The sequence below is a fragment of the Peromyscus eremicus genome, chromosome 5, assembly GCF_949786415.1.
Source record: "Peromyscus eremicus chromosome 5, PerEre_H2_v1, whole genome shotgun sequence".
Lineage (NCBI taxonomy): Eukaryota > Metazoa > Chordata > Mammalia > Rodentia > Cricetidae > Peromyscus > Peromyscus eremicus.
In genome coordinates this window covers 125,472,010-125,490,761 of record NC_081420.1, presented here as the reverse complement: position 1 = coordinate 125,490,761, position 18,752 = coordinate 125,472,010, and the positions used below count along the sequence as shown (strand labels likewise).

The 18,752-nt window shown below is 45.8% G+C and overlaps 2 protein-coding genes and 1 long non-coding RNA gene across 5 annotated transcripts in view; 1 reads left to right on the top strand and 2 right to left on the bottom strand.

Moving 5' to 3' along the window:
* Positions 1-275: 275 nt before the first annotated feature.
* Positions 276-3,924, bottom strand: Klf1 (KLF transcription factor 1). The gene is made up of 3 exons (XM_059264474.1): positions 3,329-3,924; positions 1,902-2,721; positions 276-762 (listed from the first exon to the last, which is right to left on the bottom strand). The coding sequence occupies exons 1-3, from the start codon at positions 3,467-3,469 to the stop codon at positions 587-589; spliced, it is 1,137 nt and encodes a 378-aa protein (XP_059120457.1). The 5' UTR covers positions 3,470-3,924; the 3' UTR covers positions 276-586.
* Positions 3,925-10,304: 6,380 nt separating this feature from the next.
* LOC131912001 (uncharacterized) lies at positions 10,305-12,771 on the bottom strand. The gene is made up of 2 exons (XR_009379492.1): positions 12,213-12,771; positions 10,305-10,645 (listed from the first exon to the last, which is right to left on the bottom strand). It is a non-coding gene; the product is annotated as an uncharacterized LOC131912001 (long non-coding RNA).
* The window catches only part of Gcdh (glutaryl-CoA dehydrogenase), a 17,623-nt gene continuing 10,765 nt past the window's right edge, over positions 11,895-18,752 (top strand). For 2 of the 3 annotated variants that reach the window (XR_009379489.1, XM_059264447.1), the window contains exon 1: positions 11,895-12,685. The gene's annotated coding sequence lies outside the window, so the exon portion shown is untranslated. The remainder of the gene's footprint in view (positions 12,686-18,752) is intronic. The other variant, XM_059264448.1, reaches the window with a different exon arrangement.

The following is an 18,752-nucleotide window of genomic DNA, read 5'->3' as shown; positions in this document are numbered from 1 at the left end:
AAGAGGCAGATGGCAGTTGTGAATGTTGACAACAGGTGACAGGATTGTGTAGATTGATCTTGATAGAAGAGAAGGTCTACAAAGTTTGCACTGTGGGGGGGTGTCATCAGAAATGAATGAGTTTTAGGAGATTTAGGAGGTGAGTGTGTGAACAGATAAGTGTATCACCTACTGGGGGATCAATGCTCCTCCTAATTCCCAGCCCCATATTACAGTGAGGCCGACACTGGTTTTATATGGGAGAATTTTATAGTACCCATGACAATCCCAGCTGATAGTGTGAAGGCCCCTTCTAGACCCTGGGAAGTCTCACCCCACTCCACCTCCAAGGCTCAGGGTCACTCCCGCACACGTCTAAGGGTCCATCTGAGTTGATTTATTTGGTAGTCTGTCTTGCTGGATCTGTAGGGCGATGTTTTTGTGTGGCTCCCTGAGGAAGTGGGAGGATCCTGTTAAGGGCTCCTTTGGGTCAGTTCTTGATCTGGGTAGGTCTGTAGGGCTATATGTCCAAAAATGGCCCATCCTTTGGAAGACAATCCTTGGATCCACTCTTATTTCATTCCCAGTCCCTGTGCAGGATCGGAGCTCAGAGGTGGCGCTTCATGTGCAAAGCAAGGTGGTCAGAGCGCGAAAAAGCACGTGGGCAGAGTCCGCAGCAGAAGGGTCGCTGGCCAGTGTGTTTCCGGTAGTGGCGCGTCAGCTCGTCAGAGCGAGCAAACCTCCAGCCGCAGCCATCCCAGGAGCAGGCATAAGGTTTCTCTCCTGAAGGACAGGGAGTTGTGAGTACCACCGTACAAATCGTCCAGTTCCAATTTCCACACTTGGTGAGGTAGAGCCAGGCCTTAGGTGACTTATCTAGCTCGCGCAGTTGAAGAAGGGCACACAGTTCTGCCCTCTGTGACCCTGACCCTTTTCTGTACCTGCGGCTGCAGTCCTGCGGTTTTCTCATTTCCGGTCTCCTATCCCACTTCCTAAGTTCTAGTTCTCTGCCAGAGACCTTATGTGGCTGCACCGTCGTGCTTTGTTCTCAGCGTTCCAGCTGCCCCACGCACTGCAGAGCCTCCTGCTCGTGCCCAGTCTTGCCGCTGAACTTGTCCAAGCCCTCAAGTTTCCCCCCCGGTGTCCAACGCCCTGTCTCTGGTGATTCTCCTTTCCCCTTTCTACACCTGGTGTGTGCCCTGCCGCGCTCGGGAGGCCCACAACTGTCTTCCACTCCTGTTACGACCCGGTTTCTCTTCCTGTCCCCTGTCTCCCAGCATTTCCTCCTTTTTTTCTGGCCCGCTTTATGTCTGGGACCTCCATCAGTTGCCCGTGAAAATGATTCTACCTCCAGATCCCAGACGCTTCTAACCAGAGCATCCTGTGAAAACTGGCTATACCCTGAGTTCTGGCATTCCAAGCTAGTACCCTCCTCGGGAGTCGCCCCTCTAGTTCCTTCCCTCTTGCTAATCTCATCCTGCTTTCTGCTCGTCAGCCCATCTCTAACCCAGGTCATACACATCAGCTTCTAATCCTGAAGCCCCTGAAATATTCTCCAGGTCCTCTGTCTACACCTATCTATCTATCTATCTATCTATCTATCTATCTATCTATCTATCATCTATCTGTTTGTTGTTGAGAAAGGCTACGTAGCCCTGGCTGCTGGAATTCCCTATAATAGACCAGGTTAGTCTACAAGTGACTGATACCCACATGCCTCTGCCTCCTGAGTGCTGGGATTCGCCCGGCCCCATTTGGGTCTAGAATTGCCCCTATAGACTTTAGCCAGTGTCTCAGGGGCCCACTGCAGGCCCCTAGCTCTAGCGTCACTTTTAGCCACGCCTCTGACACCCTCTGACCACCCCCTCTTCGCTCGCTTCCGGCTCCCGGGTCGGCCCCCACCCGCTCGGCTCCGCCCTTACCTGTGTGCGTGCGCAGGTGCGCCTTCAGATGCGAGCTCTTGGTGTAGCTCTTTCCGCAGCCCGGGTGCCCGCAGGTGTGTGCCGCTTGCCTCTTTCGTGCCAAAACTCTCCGGCTGCGCTTGGGCGGTGCGGCTCCCGGGGACAAGCCTGCGTCTCCCGCGAGCGCTGTGGCCCCCAGTTCTGTGCCCACCGCACCGGGTCCCAGACAATTCAGGAAGGAAGGGGGCGCGGCGGGGCCGGCAGACGGCGCCGTGAGCCCGCGAAAGAGCTGAAAATGCCCTTGGTACTGCGGCGCGGGGTACAGGGTGGGGTACCCTGACAGCAGCCCATAGGGGGCGCTGGGGGCCGCGGGCACCGCGAGCCCAGCCCGCGGGAAGAAACCGCCGGCGGAGCCCGCTCGCGAATCAGAGAATGCTGGCTGCACCTTGAGCGCGGATCCCGGGGCCAGGTCAGGGGCCACGAAGGGCTCAGGGGCTGGGGTTCGCGGGGCGGAGTGCGCCCAGCCCGAGTGCTCTTCAGAGCCTAAAGACCCGGCCACCAACCCAGAGCCACCTGCATAGACGCCCAGGGCCTCGGGCGGCGCGTACTGTGCCACCGGGCTCCCACTGGGCACCAGAGCACAGGTTCGGGGAGTGGCTGGCAGCTCGGGACCTGGGAAGTTGGTAAGGAAAAGATCCGGATCCCAGGCACAGGTCACATCCCGCTCATCGTCCTCGTCCTGTCCGAGAGGGGCCTGCGATTTCACACTCACGTGAAGGGATGGCCCCATGAGATCCGGGGGACCCGGGCCCAAATCCTGCGTCTCGTCAGGGTGCCACCACTGCGGGAGGGAGCGCACTGCTTGAATGGTAGGCACCCGGTACCTGGGCCTGATGCAGGCCCGGCTGGAAACACCATTGGGGCAGGTTGGTTCGAGGGGTTTGCGTGCCTATCACTTCCCCGACACTGTTCCCCTAACCCCCTTCTCAGCTCCAGACAAGCCCATTAGGTCTGGCTAGAGATAGATAAGACACTTACCACGAAGAGCATTCAGGATGGGGGAAGGGGTTGCAGAGTTCAGAACCGGAGGCAAAGGGGCAGCCTTGGCTCTGACTCCCCTAGCCCTTCTCTGCCTTTTCACATCTCCCAACAAGATTAAATCTCAAAGCCTGGAAATCCCAGGACACTGCTATCTGGGACTTTGTCTCTCTGAGCCTACACTCTTGAGGCATTGAGCTCAGAACTCAGCTTCCAATTACAGAAATGGGCCTCATCTTGATCTCAGACCCCTAGAACAGCACCCTAGCCAGGCTCAGGCACCTCCTCCCCGCCAAAAAAAAAAAAAAAAACCCTCAAGCAGAGGAGGATACTAAAGTAAGAGGGAAGCCCGACCCCCAAGCACTATGCCCTAGGTCACAGCAAGACCACCTGCTCCCCATTGGCCCTACCTTGAGGAAGTCCTCTTGGGGGTCCAGGAGCTGGCCCAGGGTGGTCAGTGTACTGATGGAGGGTAAGGCAGTCTCAGCTGCGGCCATGGCTGGCTGGTGTCCACCCTGGGCCTCAGGCCTCTTCTCCCTCTTCTGCCTCATGGGCTATGAGCCTTGGAGGGCTCCTTGGAGGGCTCCTGTCTGCCCTGGTCTGATTGGCTGTCTTCCCTGATAAGAAAGGCAGCAAGGCAGAGTGGTGGTGGTGGTGATGTGTGTGTCACTTTCAAGGGAACAGACCTCACCTTGGCCTTTTTGGGAACTGGTCCCTGAAAACCAATCCTGTATGTAAACTAAGTCAGAAGTCAAAGTGTAGGGCTCCAAAGTTTTGGGGTTCAGGTGAACAGTAAGGGCCTGATTTCCACTCACCCTCCAGAGAAATGAGAGGCCTCCCTGGTCTGGTCTCAGCTCTCTCCTTGGGAAGCTGTGCACCAGGAAGGACAGATTTCTTGGGAAAGATCTTTGGGACCCTTTGACCCGCATCTGGGACACTACACCCCTTTGCCCTCCCCAACAAACAGCACCAGCGGTGCTAATGGCGGGACTTGGCACAGGCTCTCTCTCAGGCATTATCAGACAAACCAGATGTTTTCCAGTGCTATCAGGTAGGGGGCCCAGAGCAGCCATAGCTCTATCCCCCTAGAGCAGAAGGCTGGGGGTTGGGGCCACACATTATCTTGGCTTTGAATTGCTTGAGTTGTGTTGTAGTCTGAGCCATTTAGCAAGAGGGGGCCCCTCAAATCTGTCCACCCTTGGACACTGAGGACCCCCACTGGATGCTCTATGGAGCTGAAGGGAATGATTATAAACCCTGCAGTGTGGTGGGGTCCTCTGAGTGGGATAGAACCATTAGGTGAAGCCACAGTCAGTATGCCACTCAAGAGACCTGGATCCTGACTGGGCCCAGCTGCTGCTTGGTTTATGGCCCCCATGGTAGAGGGCCAGCAATTCTCATACCTCCATTCTTATATGGTCACACATACACCATCATGCTTGGTATCCCCAAGGGACATCAGATCCACTAGGAAATGGCATCTAGCTAGGCATGGTAGTGCATGCCTTTAATTCCAGCACTCGGGAATCAGAGGCAGGCTGACCTCTGTGAGTTTGAGGCCAGCCTGGTCTACAGAGCTAGTTCTAAAACAGCCCAGGCTACACAAAGAAACCCTGTCTCAAAAATCCAATAATAATAATAATAATAATAAAATAAATGAAAACACACATGTGCACTGAGTCCACACACACATCCATTTATATACTTTAGTAATACTGGTTTTTTGTTTTGTTTGTCCTGGAACTCACTCTGTAGCCCAGGCTGGCCTTGAACTCACAGAGATCCATCTGCCTCTACCTCCTGAGTGCTGGGATTAAAGGCATGCGCCACCACTCTCTGCTAATACTGTTTTTTTGAGATAGGCCTCCATGTCCCAGGGCCTCTCTGTTGTAGCACACTCTACTTGGTGCGCAACATCTATTATCAACCTCAGGCTTGGAGCTTGTGACCTTCCTACACAGAGGGAGGAAATTCCAGACTGGAGTAAGTACTTGTTGACTTCTCAGGAAGCATTCATGTAACAAGCTCACTGTGTAGGCAGGCTAGCCTAGAATTTGTAAACCTGCCAGAGCCTCCTTAAGTAGGTAAGAGCCACCACATCCTGCTTTCCCATACACCTGTAAGTCATCTGCAGATTAATTACAACACCCAACACATTGTAAGTGTTAGATAAATGGCTGTTCTGTTGGTCTTGGCTTTGTCTAACAGTTGATGGTGCGGTCAGGTGAGCCTGCAGACAGAATTCATAATGACAGTGACTGTTGGGAAGGCATCACACAGCTATGCAGTCCTACTTATAGTCTGGCCACACCAAGCAGACTCATGCCAATTCTCAAATGGTGTCACTACAATTATTAAGTTTATTAAATTATTAAAGTCACATAACCCCATCAAACACAGAGACAGTCTCAGACACAAAAATAAACATGAAGGTTTCAGATATGGCTCAGTTAATAGAATGGTTGCTGCCTGTGGAATATTCTTTTATACTGTGTGAATATATGTTGATGTGATTGGTTAAATAAAGAGAATGCTGGGGAAAAGGGTGGAGTCTGGAGTCGCCAGCAGACACAGAGAAGCAAAATGGACATGCCATACTGAGAAAAGGTACCAAGCCGTGTAGCAAAGCATAGATAAGAAATATGGGTTAACATAAATGTAAGAGTTAGCTAGTAACAAGCTATTGGCCAAGCATTTATAGTTATACAGGCTTACCTCTGTGTGTTTATTTGGGAGCTGCTGGCTGCACAGAAACTCCACCTACACCTGATAACAATGAAGCCTTGGGTATCTTCAGTACTGAATAAATTGAGCATCCTAACACAGGAGATGGCTGCAGGAGGGTCAAAAGTTCAAGGTCAACCTCAGCTACATAATGAGTTCAAGGCTAGCCTGAAATATATGAGACTTTCTCAAAAACAAACAAAAACACAGCCATTCCACCCCTAGATCTATCTCCCAGAGAATCAATAACAAGTACTGTTTAGCCACCAAGAGAAAGAGATGTCTGAATGTCCATGGACAGGTAAATGGTAGACAAGAACACTCCCTGTACTCAAGGAGTAGTATCCAGTAATAAAAAAGAATGAAGTGTTGATGCATATGACAGGGACCTGGGAATGTGGTACAGCTGGTAAAGTGCTTGCTGGTCATAAAAACCTAAATTCAGGCTGGCAGTGGTGGCGCATACCTTTAATCCCAGCACTCAGGAGGCAGAGGCAGGCAGATTTCTGTGAGTTCGAGGCCAGCCTGGGCTACAGAGAAGTTCAGATCCCTAGCACCCACATGAAAGCCAGGTGTCACCAGTGTTAGGGAGCTGGAGACAGGAGGATCCCTGGAGCTCACTGGACAGCCAGTCTAGTCAATCAGTGAGCTCCAGTGTCAGACTCTGTAGCCTTAAGTCCAACCTGGTCCTTTGACCCCTCAGCTGCTTCACAGCATACAGAAAGACATCCCCCAGCAAGCCTTGTCAGCTGGCCATGGGGGCATACACCTTTAGCCTTTAATCCTAGCACACAGGAGACAGAGGGAGGTGGATCTCTGAGTTGAAGGCAAGCATGGTTTACAGAGTTAGTTCCAGGACAGGCTCCAAAGCTTCACAAGGAAACCCTGTCTCAAAATATCAAAAACAAAACAAAACAAAACACTGAGCCTTGTCCTGCAAATGGCACTCAAGCTCGGTGCCGTGATGGTCCTGGTTTCCTGCTTCAGTTCTTCTGGCATTAATAAGGATAGGGGATTTGGGTAACCTCTTTATAAAACAAAACAAAACAACAACAACAAAACAAACAAAAACGTGCTCAGTACTGCCAGATACATAGTAACAGAATACAAACTTACAATTAATAATGTAGACAAGAAACAACCATCAAGAGGGCTGGAGGCAAGCCTGGCATGGTGGCATGGTGGCAAATGCCTTTAATCCATGTATTTGGGAGGTGGACACAGGCAGGTCTGTGAGTTCCAGCCTGGGCTAAAGAGGGAGTTCCAGGATAGCCAGGGCTACATAGAGAAACTCTGGGCAGTGGGAAAGCAGGGAGGCTGGAGGCCTCTGAGGCTAAGAACACTTGCCATGGCAACACCCAGATCCAGGAAAGTCATAAGCTGACACCACCCAGGGATGAAGAAGTACCTAACATCCCAAACATTCCAACCATTAGATAGGGTGGCCAAATATCCCTGAGTCTAGCACACATCTATTTTTGTTTTACAGATACCCCTAGACAAATGTCATCCAATCAGGGTCCCGAATCCTGGAAATCTCCTCACCCCAACCTCTGCTATAATAAAAACACCATCTTTCCTGGCCTCTGGGCTCTCTGATCTCACCTCTGCATTGGACAGACAGAGGGACCAAACTCAGAGCTTGAAAATAAAGGCTCTTTGATTTTACATATGCAAAAAAAAAAAAACAAGAAAAAACAAGAAAAAAAAATTGCGCTTTAGCAGATGATTGGAAGCATCCATCCACATGGGGGCGCAAACTATCTGTAACTGCAGTTCCAGGGGATACAACCTTCTGGTTTCAGCAAGCAACAGGCACACACAACATGTGCACATACATACATGCAAGCAAAACACTCACACACATACATCTTTCTTTTTCCTTTTTCTTTTTTTGTTGTTTTGTTTTTGTTATTCAAGACAAGGTTTCTCTGTGTAGCCTTGGCTGTCCTGGAACTCGCTGTGTCTACCAGGCTGGCCTCTTCCACCACACCCCTCTACCTCCACACACAGCTATAAAGAACTCTTTTAAGAAATGTTTTAAACTTCATAGACTGCGCTGAGATTGCAGTTCACTGGTAGGATGGCTGCTACACCTGTTCAAGGTGCTGAGTTTTATTTCCAAGATGGAAGGAAGGGAGGGAGGAAGGAGGAAAGGTGTCACAAATACTTCCATTCACAGAGAGTTTACATCTGTAGACAGCCACTCACAGTCAACAGAGACATAGAAACAGTCACAACTCAGTACTGCCAGAGAAGACTCCTTGGACATGGGTTTAAACCAATAGGAAGTCTTTATTAGCAGGGTTTCAGGATCCCACTGTAGCCCTGAGCCTTTCTCAGGGTGAGCTTCTAAACACAAAAACCATATCCTGGGTTGACGTATTTCAGTTAACAAAAACAGGAGCCAAAAAACAAGGTTAGTTCATTCAGAGAAGAACTGTGCACTTTGATGGATTGGGTCTTTGTTTTTATTTTTGGCAGGTGGTGTTGTCTATGTGCTGGGTTTATGTTCTGTCTAAGTGCCTGAATGGTACTTCCATCATGGAGTCAATTGTGCTAAGGACTGAGGGACTGCTACAGGTTGAGGCTGTAAACCAATGCAGAAGTGTCTGTTTAATGTTTGGGAGGCCTTGAAGTTCGATACACAGTACTGGTAGAAAAAAGAGGGCCACTGAAATAGCTTAGCAGGTAAAGATACTTCCTACCAAGCCTGACAGGCTGGGTCCAGTCCTTGGGAGCCTTATAGTGGAAAGAATGAACTGACTCCTCTGACTTCCCCAGGAGTGGCTTGGTATGCAAAAGTGTGTATGCACACAGAGTGAACAAATACAATTCTCTTTTCTTTTTTTGGAAAGGGAACCATTGGGTGGGGGGCGGTGCTGGAAAGTTGGCTCTGGTGGTTAAGAGCACTTGCTACTATTGCAGAGGACCCAGGTTCAGTTTCTCATATTTACATGGTGGCCACAAGTATTTGTAACTAGTTCAGGAGTCTGATCCCCTTTTCACATCTGCCCTGGCACCAGTCACACACATGGTGCACCTACATGCATACAGGCAAAACATGCATACACATAAAATAGATCTAAAAGATTAAAACAGGGAAATCGTTGACTTGAGGTTGCCTTGGTCACCCCAGCACTCTACAGTCATTCAGATGCGATCAGACGCGGAAGCTATTTGCTGCATATTGCACAGACATTCACAGGCACACTATAGGATACAAAGGCATGGGCTGGAGATGTAGTTTAGAGAGAATAAAGGTTGCCTAGCATTTGAAAACCCTAGGTTTCACCCCCAGTATCCACCCCAAACAAGAAAGATGGAGAGACGGCTCCTTGGTTAAGAGTACTGGCTGCTCTTGCAGAGGACCTGGCTTCAGTTCCCAGCACCCACATGGCAGCTGACAACTCTCTGTCACTCCATTTCCAGGGGACCTGACATAGTACATGTACATACATGAAGAAAGGAGGGAATGAAACAGGAGAAAATTGTTGCGGATCTTGTGGCATAGGCCTGTAATCCTAGCTACTCAGGAAGTTGAGGCTAGAGAATCAAAAATTTGAGGCCAACATGGCTACAAAGTAAATTCAAGTTGGTCAGAGCAATTTAGTGAGACTGATACAGTCTAGGAGTCTAGAGGGGTTCGTTTTCCCTGACAGGTAAAGAATTAAAAGGCAGGGAAAACACTGAGGGCAATTGTAGCATGAATTGCTAAACGGTCTTATTAATAAAAACCCAGAGCCAGATATGGGGGTGTGTGGTGGTATTTTATGTTTTTAAATAAAGTTGCCTGGGGTCAGAGCTATTAGAGCCATAGCAAGTGCGTGGCAGTGGTGGTGTACGCCTTTAAGGACCTGGAGGGCGGTACATACAGGCAGTGACGAGGCAGTCACATGATTGGGTTTACAACCAATCAGAAGCCAGAACAGAGAGACAATGGAGACAGACACACAGGAAGGAGGGCTCCTCTTTCGGAGAGCTCTCTTGGCTGAGGAGGATCCCTGAATCAGAAAGGGTGAGGCTCTTGGCTCCGACCTCTTGGCTTTCTTCTCTGAATCGGCTCTGTGTTTTCTGTTTGATAAAACCGTTGGCTACATCTACACTGAATTACATCTACATATGGCGCCCAACGTGACAAGAATCCGTTAAAAACCGTTTAACTGCTAAGCTGGATTCACACCTCGGACACTAGGTGGCTGTTTTGAAATTCCCTCGGATTTGTACTGTTCTACGAGGACTTGGTTATCCAATATTTTAAAGGAAACTATTTAAAGAGAAATTTTTTTCCACATTTAAAAAAAAAAAAAGAGAATGGGTTTTCTGTGTTCATTAGAAGAAAATTGGGCTTTGTTTGCAATTTTTTAGACAGTCTAACAATGGAAAAGTTATATGAGAAGATTAATGTTGATAGAATTATGCATTTTATTACTATATTTATTCTTATTTTACTATTTAAGAAGATAGTCAATTTAAGTGCCAGGGTGACAGCTTTAGAAAAACTTGATACACTTGTAAAAACTCAGACAGAAGAAACTAACAGTGAAGCTGCTTCAAGATTGGATCATAGGGTTACAGAAAGAAAGCCTGTTTTCACACAGTCACCCTTAGTTTGTCCAGTAACCGTACAGCAGTTGCCTAATCAAATGACTACACAAAATATTTGGGCTCCAATCGAAATGTTAGATTTACGAAGGTTTAAGGAGGCAATAGTATCTTATGGCATGCATTCCCCATATGTAAAGCAAATGTTAAACTCTTGGTCAACATATAATAGGATTGTACCACAGGATCTTTTCTACTTTGTCTTGGCAAGGATAGGCAGTCCTTTCTTTTGTGTCCTGTTCATCCATTTTGGACAACATCCTGTCAGCAGTTGATGTGAGGGCGCTTTCTTGCCCAGTGGCTAACTTGTGTCCCAAAGAAAGCAAACTCCATATGAATTTTCTTCAATGCCCATCATTTTCTCTGAAGTAGATTGGTTCTGCCAGGAGCAGACATGTCTCATAGTCATAAAAAAAAAAAAAACTATGTTATTAAAACATCTTAAATGCCATATTCTGTAGATCTCTGAAGGGTTTGAAGATGACCTGTCTATCTAAAATATATCTCTGCTTTTCCTGAAAATATACCTAATATGACTATAAGTTCCATTACTAACTTTCATTTCTTTTTTCTTTTTTTTCTTTTTTTAGCTGAGGATCAAACCCAGGGCCTTGCGCTTGCTAGGCAAGCACTCTACCACTGAGCTAAATCCCCAAACCTCCTTTCATTTCTTTATATCCTAATAAGTTGGTAATAATAATTTTCAAGGGTTAGCAAATTGCATTACATTGTTAAGTGAACTGTATAGGTACAATACCTTGAGCAAGATCAGAAATATATGTACAATATATTCTAACAAAGTCAATCTCAAATTGGTATCAATATACTAATTTGTATACAATATACAAAATCCAATCCAATGTAAAATATTTAAAACTAGTAGTTGCCTTTTAAAAGTAGATTCAATAATCTACCTTTTTGTCTATACCATATATATATATCCTCTCTTTTTTCTTTTCAGAGTAGATTCAATAATCTACCCTTTATTCTATCATCTCTATATCTTTTTTATCAGAGTAGATTAAATAATCTACCTCTTATCTATATCCTCTTTTTTCTTTTTCTTTTCCTTTTTTTCAAACAACCTTAAATATAATCTTTCTTTAACTTTTTTACTGACCATTAACAATAAAAACTTGTAACCAACTATCCTAAACAATGACAATTATCCAAAACCCATTGAAAAACCAAAAAGTCTTGGGAATGTGGGCGTTGTGTTCTTTTTTTTTTTTTGGTTTTTTGAGACAGGGTTTCTCTGTGTAGCTTTGTGCCTCTCCTGGAACTCACTCTGTAGCCCAGGCCGGCCTCGAACTCACAGAGATCCGCCTGGCTCTGCCTCCCGAGTGCTGGGATTAAAGGCGTGCGCCACCTCCGCCCGGCTTAGACTGATTCTTCTACTTGGTTCAGAAATTATGCAGAGGAATCCCTCCTTAGGGCTCTAAACTTTAGCAACTGACTGAAATCTAAGCAAAGGTTTCCTATTCTGTGTTTTTCCAGCCAGTTTCTAATTCCATCGCTAAAGACAACCAGGGAGCCTTCTCAGAAAACAAGCCTGTCTCAAGTTCCGCTCTGTCCCACACTAAGGCTTTCCTTTAGATGGAACAAAGTCTGAGTAATACAGCACGTGTTTCTGAAACGACCCAGCTTCCGGAATCCTCCTCAGGATCCACTAAGACCAGCCAAGTTAGCGAAGCCAACAGTCCTCCACTACCCTCCTCGGCATCCCTCCCACCACGCCCTTCGGTAACCTTGGTTACAGTCACGCCCTCCTCCGGAGCTGCCCAATCATAAAGGTCTGGTGTCACCGGACAGGGTTGGCCTAGCTTGAATCTCACCTAGGTCATTGGCTTTAAGCATCTGAACGGAAACGGAAGCGGACTCATTTCTTTTAAAGATGGGTTTCCCCAAGTGCAGAAAGCGTGAGTGGGGAAATCGCGGCCGGGTCTTCCGGGGGCGGGGACTCACCTGCCAGAGCAGGAGCGGTGAACCAGCCGGCTTCCAGCTGCAGGGCAGACCGAGCGCCCAGGTCCCCAGGTCCCCTGGCTGTCATGGTGCAGCTGAGATTCTAGGCGACCCCCAGGCGAGGCGCCGACCCACCACGGCGGCACCGGGTGCATGCCAGTTGTCCGACTAGGATGCAGCCCATACCTGCGAGGAGCCTCAACCACAGCGCGACCCGAGGACGCAGCGCCAGCAGCTGGTCATTTTTCTCTGTAGAGAGCCAGAAGAGAAAACAATCAAAGAAGAGACAGTGCCAAAATCTCGGTTTGGTTTGTTTTCTTGGCTTTCGTAAGCTAATTTGTTTATGAAAATGCCCAGCGTGTGTAATCTGAATAACTGGAGGCGATGGATCCGACCCCTGGTCATACTTTCTTATGTAGTTAGCATGCTGATCTTTGTTACCTTGTGTGTTTGGAAGTTTGACCAAAAAGAAAAAGGTGAGAGAGTCCAGCACCTCTACCCTTTCTTAGTCTGTTTGACAGAATCCCTTTGTCAGCCTTTAATGCTTGGGGGTCAGAAAAAGAGTCCAGCACCTCTACCTTTCTTAGTCTGTTTGACAGAATCCCTTTGTCAGCCTTTAATGCTTGGGGGTCAGAAAAAGAGTCCAGCACCTCTACCCTTTCTTAGTCTGTTTGACAGAATCCCTTTGTCAGCCTTTAATGCTTGGGGGTCAGAAAAACATTTCATCTCTGAACACTTTGCCGCTACAAGTGGAGGTGGGACCGGGTGGAGAAAAATAGATCTTCACACCCAAAGCTCTTTTGAGAAAGAGATTTGGGAAGGAGGAGTCCAGGAGAGTGACTGCCTCCGCCAGAGTGGAGATAACGGCCACCAACTGACCAGGCAGGACAGTTTATATAGGGTCTCTTGGGGACGGGGGGAGTCACCCAGGGATTGGTCAGTTTTGTGGGCTAGGATCAGACATGGCCCAGATTTCAGAGCCAAACTGTGTTTCTTTCACTGGCCTTTTTTTTCAAACACTAATTCTAAGGCCAGGGCACATTTCTTTCACTGACTCTGATTCTAGGGACCAAGAGTGTTTCTTTGGTACTGGTTTCAGAGTCAGGGCATATTTCCTTGTTTCTGGGTTTGGGGATAAAGTGTTCATTTCTCTGGTTCAGTTCCCAGACCCAGGCTGTGTTTCTTTCCCTGGTTCTGAGCTCCAGGGTCAGGGTGGGTTTCTTTAGCCAGCCCCTTTTCCCTACAGGATTGCCACGAGATTCACATCCTTTTGAGAGCAGACTGTACAAGATATCAGAAAAACAAAAAACTCCTTCAGTTGAGTTAACCACACAGATTTATTTTCTACCTTGTTAAGAGTTTATTAGGAACCCTGTCTTTAACTGGTGCCACCTTTAATCTCAGCACTGAAGAGGTAGAGGGAAGCAGATCTCTGTGAGTTTGAGGCTAGCCTGGTCTACATAGAGAGACCAAGACTCAAACACACACAAAAAACAAACACACACAAAAAACATTTGATGTCAAAATATGAAACATAAACTACCTGGGACACTGCCCCCTAAAAAATCCAAAATATCAATTTATAAAAGAAAGCCATGTTTAAAAAAAAAGAGTTTAACTTTTTACTAGCCTTTGAGCTAGAATTTATAAATTCATTATTTATGAAATTATGCTTTATTTCCTTGCTGCTTAGAAACTGGGTTAGCATATAACTTAATACTTATGGTAAAATTTACGTGCGGAGTGGGGGTGTCTGGGTCTTCAGATACCTACCTGCAATTTACAGGAAAAGATGACCTTTAGTGAATAATTATCAGTCAAGTTTTCCAAAATTAGGCCTTTTTTTTTTTAACTTGATGATTATTCTCTAGCTTAATGGTTCTCAGTTTATAATTTCTTTAAGTTAAAAGGAATAATCATGGGCTGGAGAGATGGCTCAGAGGTTAAGAGCACTGGCTGCTCTTCCAAAGGTTCTGAGTTCAATTCTCAGCAACCACATGGTGGCTCACAACCAACTGTAATGAGATCTGGTGCCCTCCTCTGAAATGCAGGCATATATCCAGCCAGAACACTGTATACATTAAAAAAAAAACCAACTCTAATGAGATCTGGTGCCCTCCTCTGGAATGCAGGCATATATCCAGCCAGAACACTGTATACATTAAAAAAAAAAAAAGGAATAATCATATCATACATATCTAGAAAAATGTTTCTCTGTTAGTGACCAAAGTCAAGTAATTTTCCATAGATTTGCTGAAGTAAACAGACTCTAAATTTTAAGTGTTGCTACCACTACACCTTAAGAACGTGTTCAGGGCTGGAGAGCACTCAGTGGAGCATTCAGTGTTAACAGCACTTGATACTCTTGCAGAGGTTTAGTGAAATCTAGTTCCAGAGTATCCAGTGCCCTTTTCTGGTCACCAAGGGCATTGCATGCACATTGTGCACAGTATACATGCAGGTAAAACATTCATATGCATAAAATAAGTCTCTAAAGGGTACATATTAAGATACGGGTTTACTTGGTCAGTCATAAAGTTGATTTTTGCCATTTTTAAGGGTATGTGAGATGGTTGGTGTCTACGATGAAGGGAAATTTGGTGTCTCCAGTGCAAGGACTTACTTGGTTATAATAAATTATTTGTCACAACTAGTAAGTAAATCATCATTCTTCTTGATTGTACTAAATTTGTTTCTGTTGCTAAATATTATCAGAGACTATTTCTTGAGAAAAAAATTACCTTTTACTTTGTACATGGAACTTGAAACAGCTTTAATGTATACTTTTATACAATATAGAAGTACAGTAATATGTTCATGAATGATTTGGTGACTTACATGCAGAGCTGTTTGCTCTTGTGACCACACAGCCTTGTGGGGATAAGCATGGTGTGCCTTCTAAATAAACAAAACATAATGCAATCGGCCTATTCAGTGAGAGGAAAAAGTCTAATTGGCATGAGAGAATAGAGTTTAAATAAAAACAGAAGAGTTCACCAGGCAGTGGTGGCACACACCTTTAATCGCAGCACTTGGGAGGCAGAGGCAGGCAGATCTCTGAGTTTGAGGCCAGCCTGGTCTACAAAGTGAGTTCTAGGACAGCCAGGGCTATACAGAGAAACCTTGTCTCAAAACACGAAAGAAATAAAAAGAAAGAAAGAAAGAAAGAAAGAAAGAGAAAGAAAGAGAAAAAAAGAGAGAGAGGGAAGAAGGGAGGAAGGAGGGAGAGAGAGAGAGAGAGAGAGAGAGAGAGAAAGAGAGAGAGGAGAAAGAAAAACGAGAAAGAGGGAGAGAGGGAAGGAAGTAAGTAAGTTTATAACGGAAATAAATGAGGTCTGTCTCCAGAGCTTTCTCTCATGTTCATCTCCATGACCAGCAGTCTTTTTTCTGGGAATGTACTCTAAAGAAATGGTAGAAGTGTTTTTGCCTTCTGGGATGTAATGCCCATTATAAGAAAGGACTGGAAACACTCTAAACCCGGTGGACATAGTTTGGTCTTCCCATTGGCATTTAGACAGATACTAAAAGTAAACCTGTGGTGGTATTTTACTTGTACTGAAATGTGATTTTAATTGTATGTTAATAAATAAAGTTGCCTGGGGGTCAGAGCTATTAGAGCCATAGCAAGTGTGTGGCGGTGGTGGCACACGCCTTTAAGGACCTGGAGGGCGGTACATACAGGCAGTGACAAGGCAGTCACGTGTTTAGGTTTACAACCAATGAGAAGGCAGAACAGCTAGACTATTTAAAGACATACACACAGGAAGTAGGCCCCTTTTTTTCGGAGAGCTCTCTTGGCTGAAGCAGGATCGCTGAAGCAGGAAGGGTAAGGCTCTTAGTTCTGACCTCTTGGCTTTCTTCTCTGAATCAGCTCTGTGTTTCTTATTTAATAAGATGGTTGGTTACATCTACATAAACCTTATGAAACATACACAAAAGTTAGCTACTTTCAGTTGAAAAAGATATTGGGGAACAAAATTTTATTTTAGTTCATGACAGATATTACAAAATTGGGTTATGACTGTGGAATGTGTCTGGAGTGTTTGCCTATCACACAGCCCTGGGTCAGATCCCAGCATGAGGGTCACAGTTCCTATGTACAGAGAAATGGCTCAGTGCTAAGAGTCTGTTTGTTTTTTTTTTTTTTTTTAAATTTATTTATTTATTGTATATACAGCATGTATGACCGCAGGTCAGAAGAGGGCATCAGATCTTATTACAGGTGGTTGTGAGCCCCCATGTGGTTGCTGGGAATTGAACTCAGGACCTCTGAAAGAGCAGCCAGTGCTCTTAACCTCTGAGCCATCTCTCCAGCCCCCGTCTGTTTGTTTTTAATGGTACTTGAGCTAGAACCCAGGGCCCGGGAGTGTGTGACATGCACCCTGGGTGGCCCTGCTCCAGTGCAAGGGTCTGAACTTGGTTCTTCCTTTACTGCTCTCAGATCCTGAAGTATTTTAAATGAGCATAAAGTATCTCCTGGTCTTAATGGGGAAAGTAAGCTTCCAGAAATGCTTCTTGCTGTTGAAATGCTGGTTGGTTATTATAACTGACTCTAAAGATGTGGGCACTTATTTTAAGAAGTAAGGCCAGCTGGACTTACACACTGCTCTCAAGGAAATTGGTTTGTGTGATACAGATTTCATGATCACAGTTATATTGAAACTGTGCCTATTTAATGTGTTGCCTTATAAACTGTGTGTGTTGTGTAAATGTTACACGAGAGACTAGCTAATAATGAAGTTTTTATAAAAGTGGTGGTAATTTGTGTTGCCTTTTTTTTGACTGAAGGAAACCTTCCGTTCATGTCATTTGTTTATTGCTTTGAGTTCCAGCACGTGAACACTTAGAAACATATTCAGGAAAAATGTTACATACCTCTCTTGAGAAATCTCACATACATGCATCTTCAGCAACATATTAAAAGCACTAAAACGTCAGCTGATTAGCTCTAAGCTCTGCCGGGAACATTACTGTAGACTCTGGTTTTGGCTTTAACGAATGGTTCTGTCACTGTCTTCCTACTGCAGAATGTTGAATGTTGCTTTTGTTTCTAGTTTGCCATGTACTGCCTCCTGCTGTTTTACAAAGAGCTAAAGGAAGAGCTCAGCCCTATACAACCCGTTGGCAAATTTCTTTGTGTCAAACTCGTAGTCTTTCCCTCATTCTTGTAAGTACTGCTTGCTCTTAAATATTCTCTCTCTCTCTCTCTCTCTCTCTCTCTCTCTCTCTCTCTCTCTCTCTTTTCTTTTTCTTTTTTCTTTTTGGTTTTTCGAAACAGAGTTTCTCTGTGTAGCTTTGCGCCTTTCCTGGAACTCACTTTGTAGACCAGGCTGTCGTGGAACTCACAGAGATCCACCTGCCTCTGCCTCCCGAGTGCTGGGACTAAAGGCGTGCTCCACCACCGCCCAGCTAAATATTCTCATTTTATAAATGCCAATAAAACTGTTGGTTAAGGGAGTTTTTTAAATAATGTGAATACAATAATGTGAATACAATGCCAGGCTCAGTGGTGCCTGTCTGTAATCCCAGCTCTTGGAAGACTGAGGCAGGACTACCAATCAAGGCCAACCTGAACTAGGAAGATGCCTTTGGGGCTGGAGAGAGGCTCAGCAGTTAAGAGAGTGTGCTGCATATCCAGAGGACCGCAGTTTGGTCCCCAGCACCCATGTCTGGCGGCTCACAACCTCATGTAACTCTAGCTCCAAGGGGTCTGAAGTCCTCCTCTGGCCTCTGTGAGCATATGCACATACTTGCAGTCAGACACACACAAGGACATCTTTTTAAAAAGCCATCCCGTCAGCTTTTGTAAGATTTACAAAAACAGGGATGGTGAGATGGCTCAGTGGTTAAGAGCACTGGCTATTCTTCTAGAGGACCCAGGTTCAATTCCCAGCACTGACATGGCAGTTACAACTGGTTGTAACTAATTCCAGGGAATCTGACACCTTCACACCAATGCACATAAAATAAAGTTTAAAAAAAAAATTTACAAAAACAGGCCTAGAGAGATGGCTCAGCAGATAAGAGCACTTGCTACTCTTGCTGAGGACCCAACACTAACAAGATTAGTGGCTCACAACCTTCTGTAACTTCAGATCCAGGTGGTTCTAATGCCCTCTTCTAGTATCTGCAGATACTGCACATGCATCATATACATACATGCAGGCAAAATGCATACACATTAAAATATTTTTAAAATTATATAAAAAAATAATCTTAGTGGTACATACCTGTAATCCCAGTATTCAGGGCGAGGCAAGAGAATCTCACATTGTGAGTTTGAGGACAGCCTGCTCTATAAAGCAAGTTGTGGAGCAGCCTATGCCACATTGTGTTATCTTGTATCTGAACAATCAAAGAAGTAGTCAGATGGCCACTGTGACATTTAAAAGATGAAGATAATTTGAGATAGCCTAAATATCTTGATGCTGGGTGTGGTGGTGTGTACCTTTAATCCCAGCACTCCCCAGGGAGGCAGAAGCAGGTGACTCTCTATGAGTTCAAGGCTAGCAGGGTCTACATAGCAAGTTTGAGGCCAGTCAG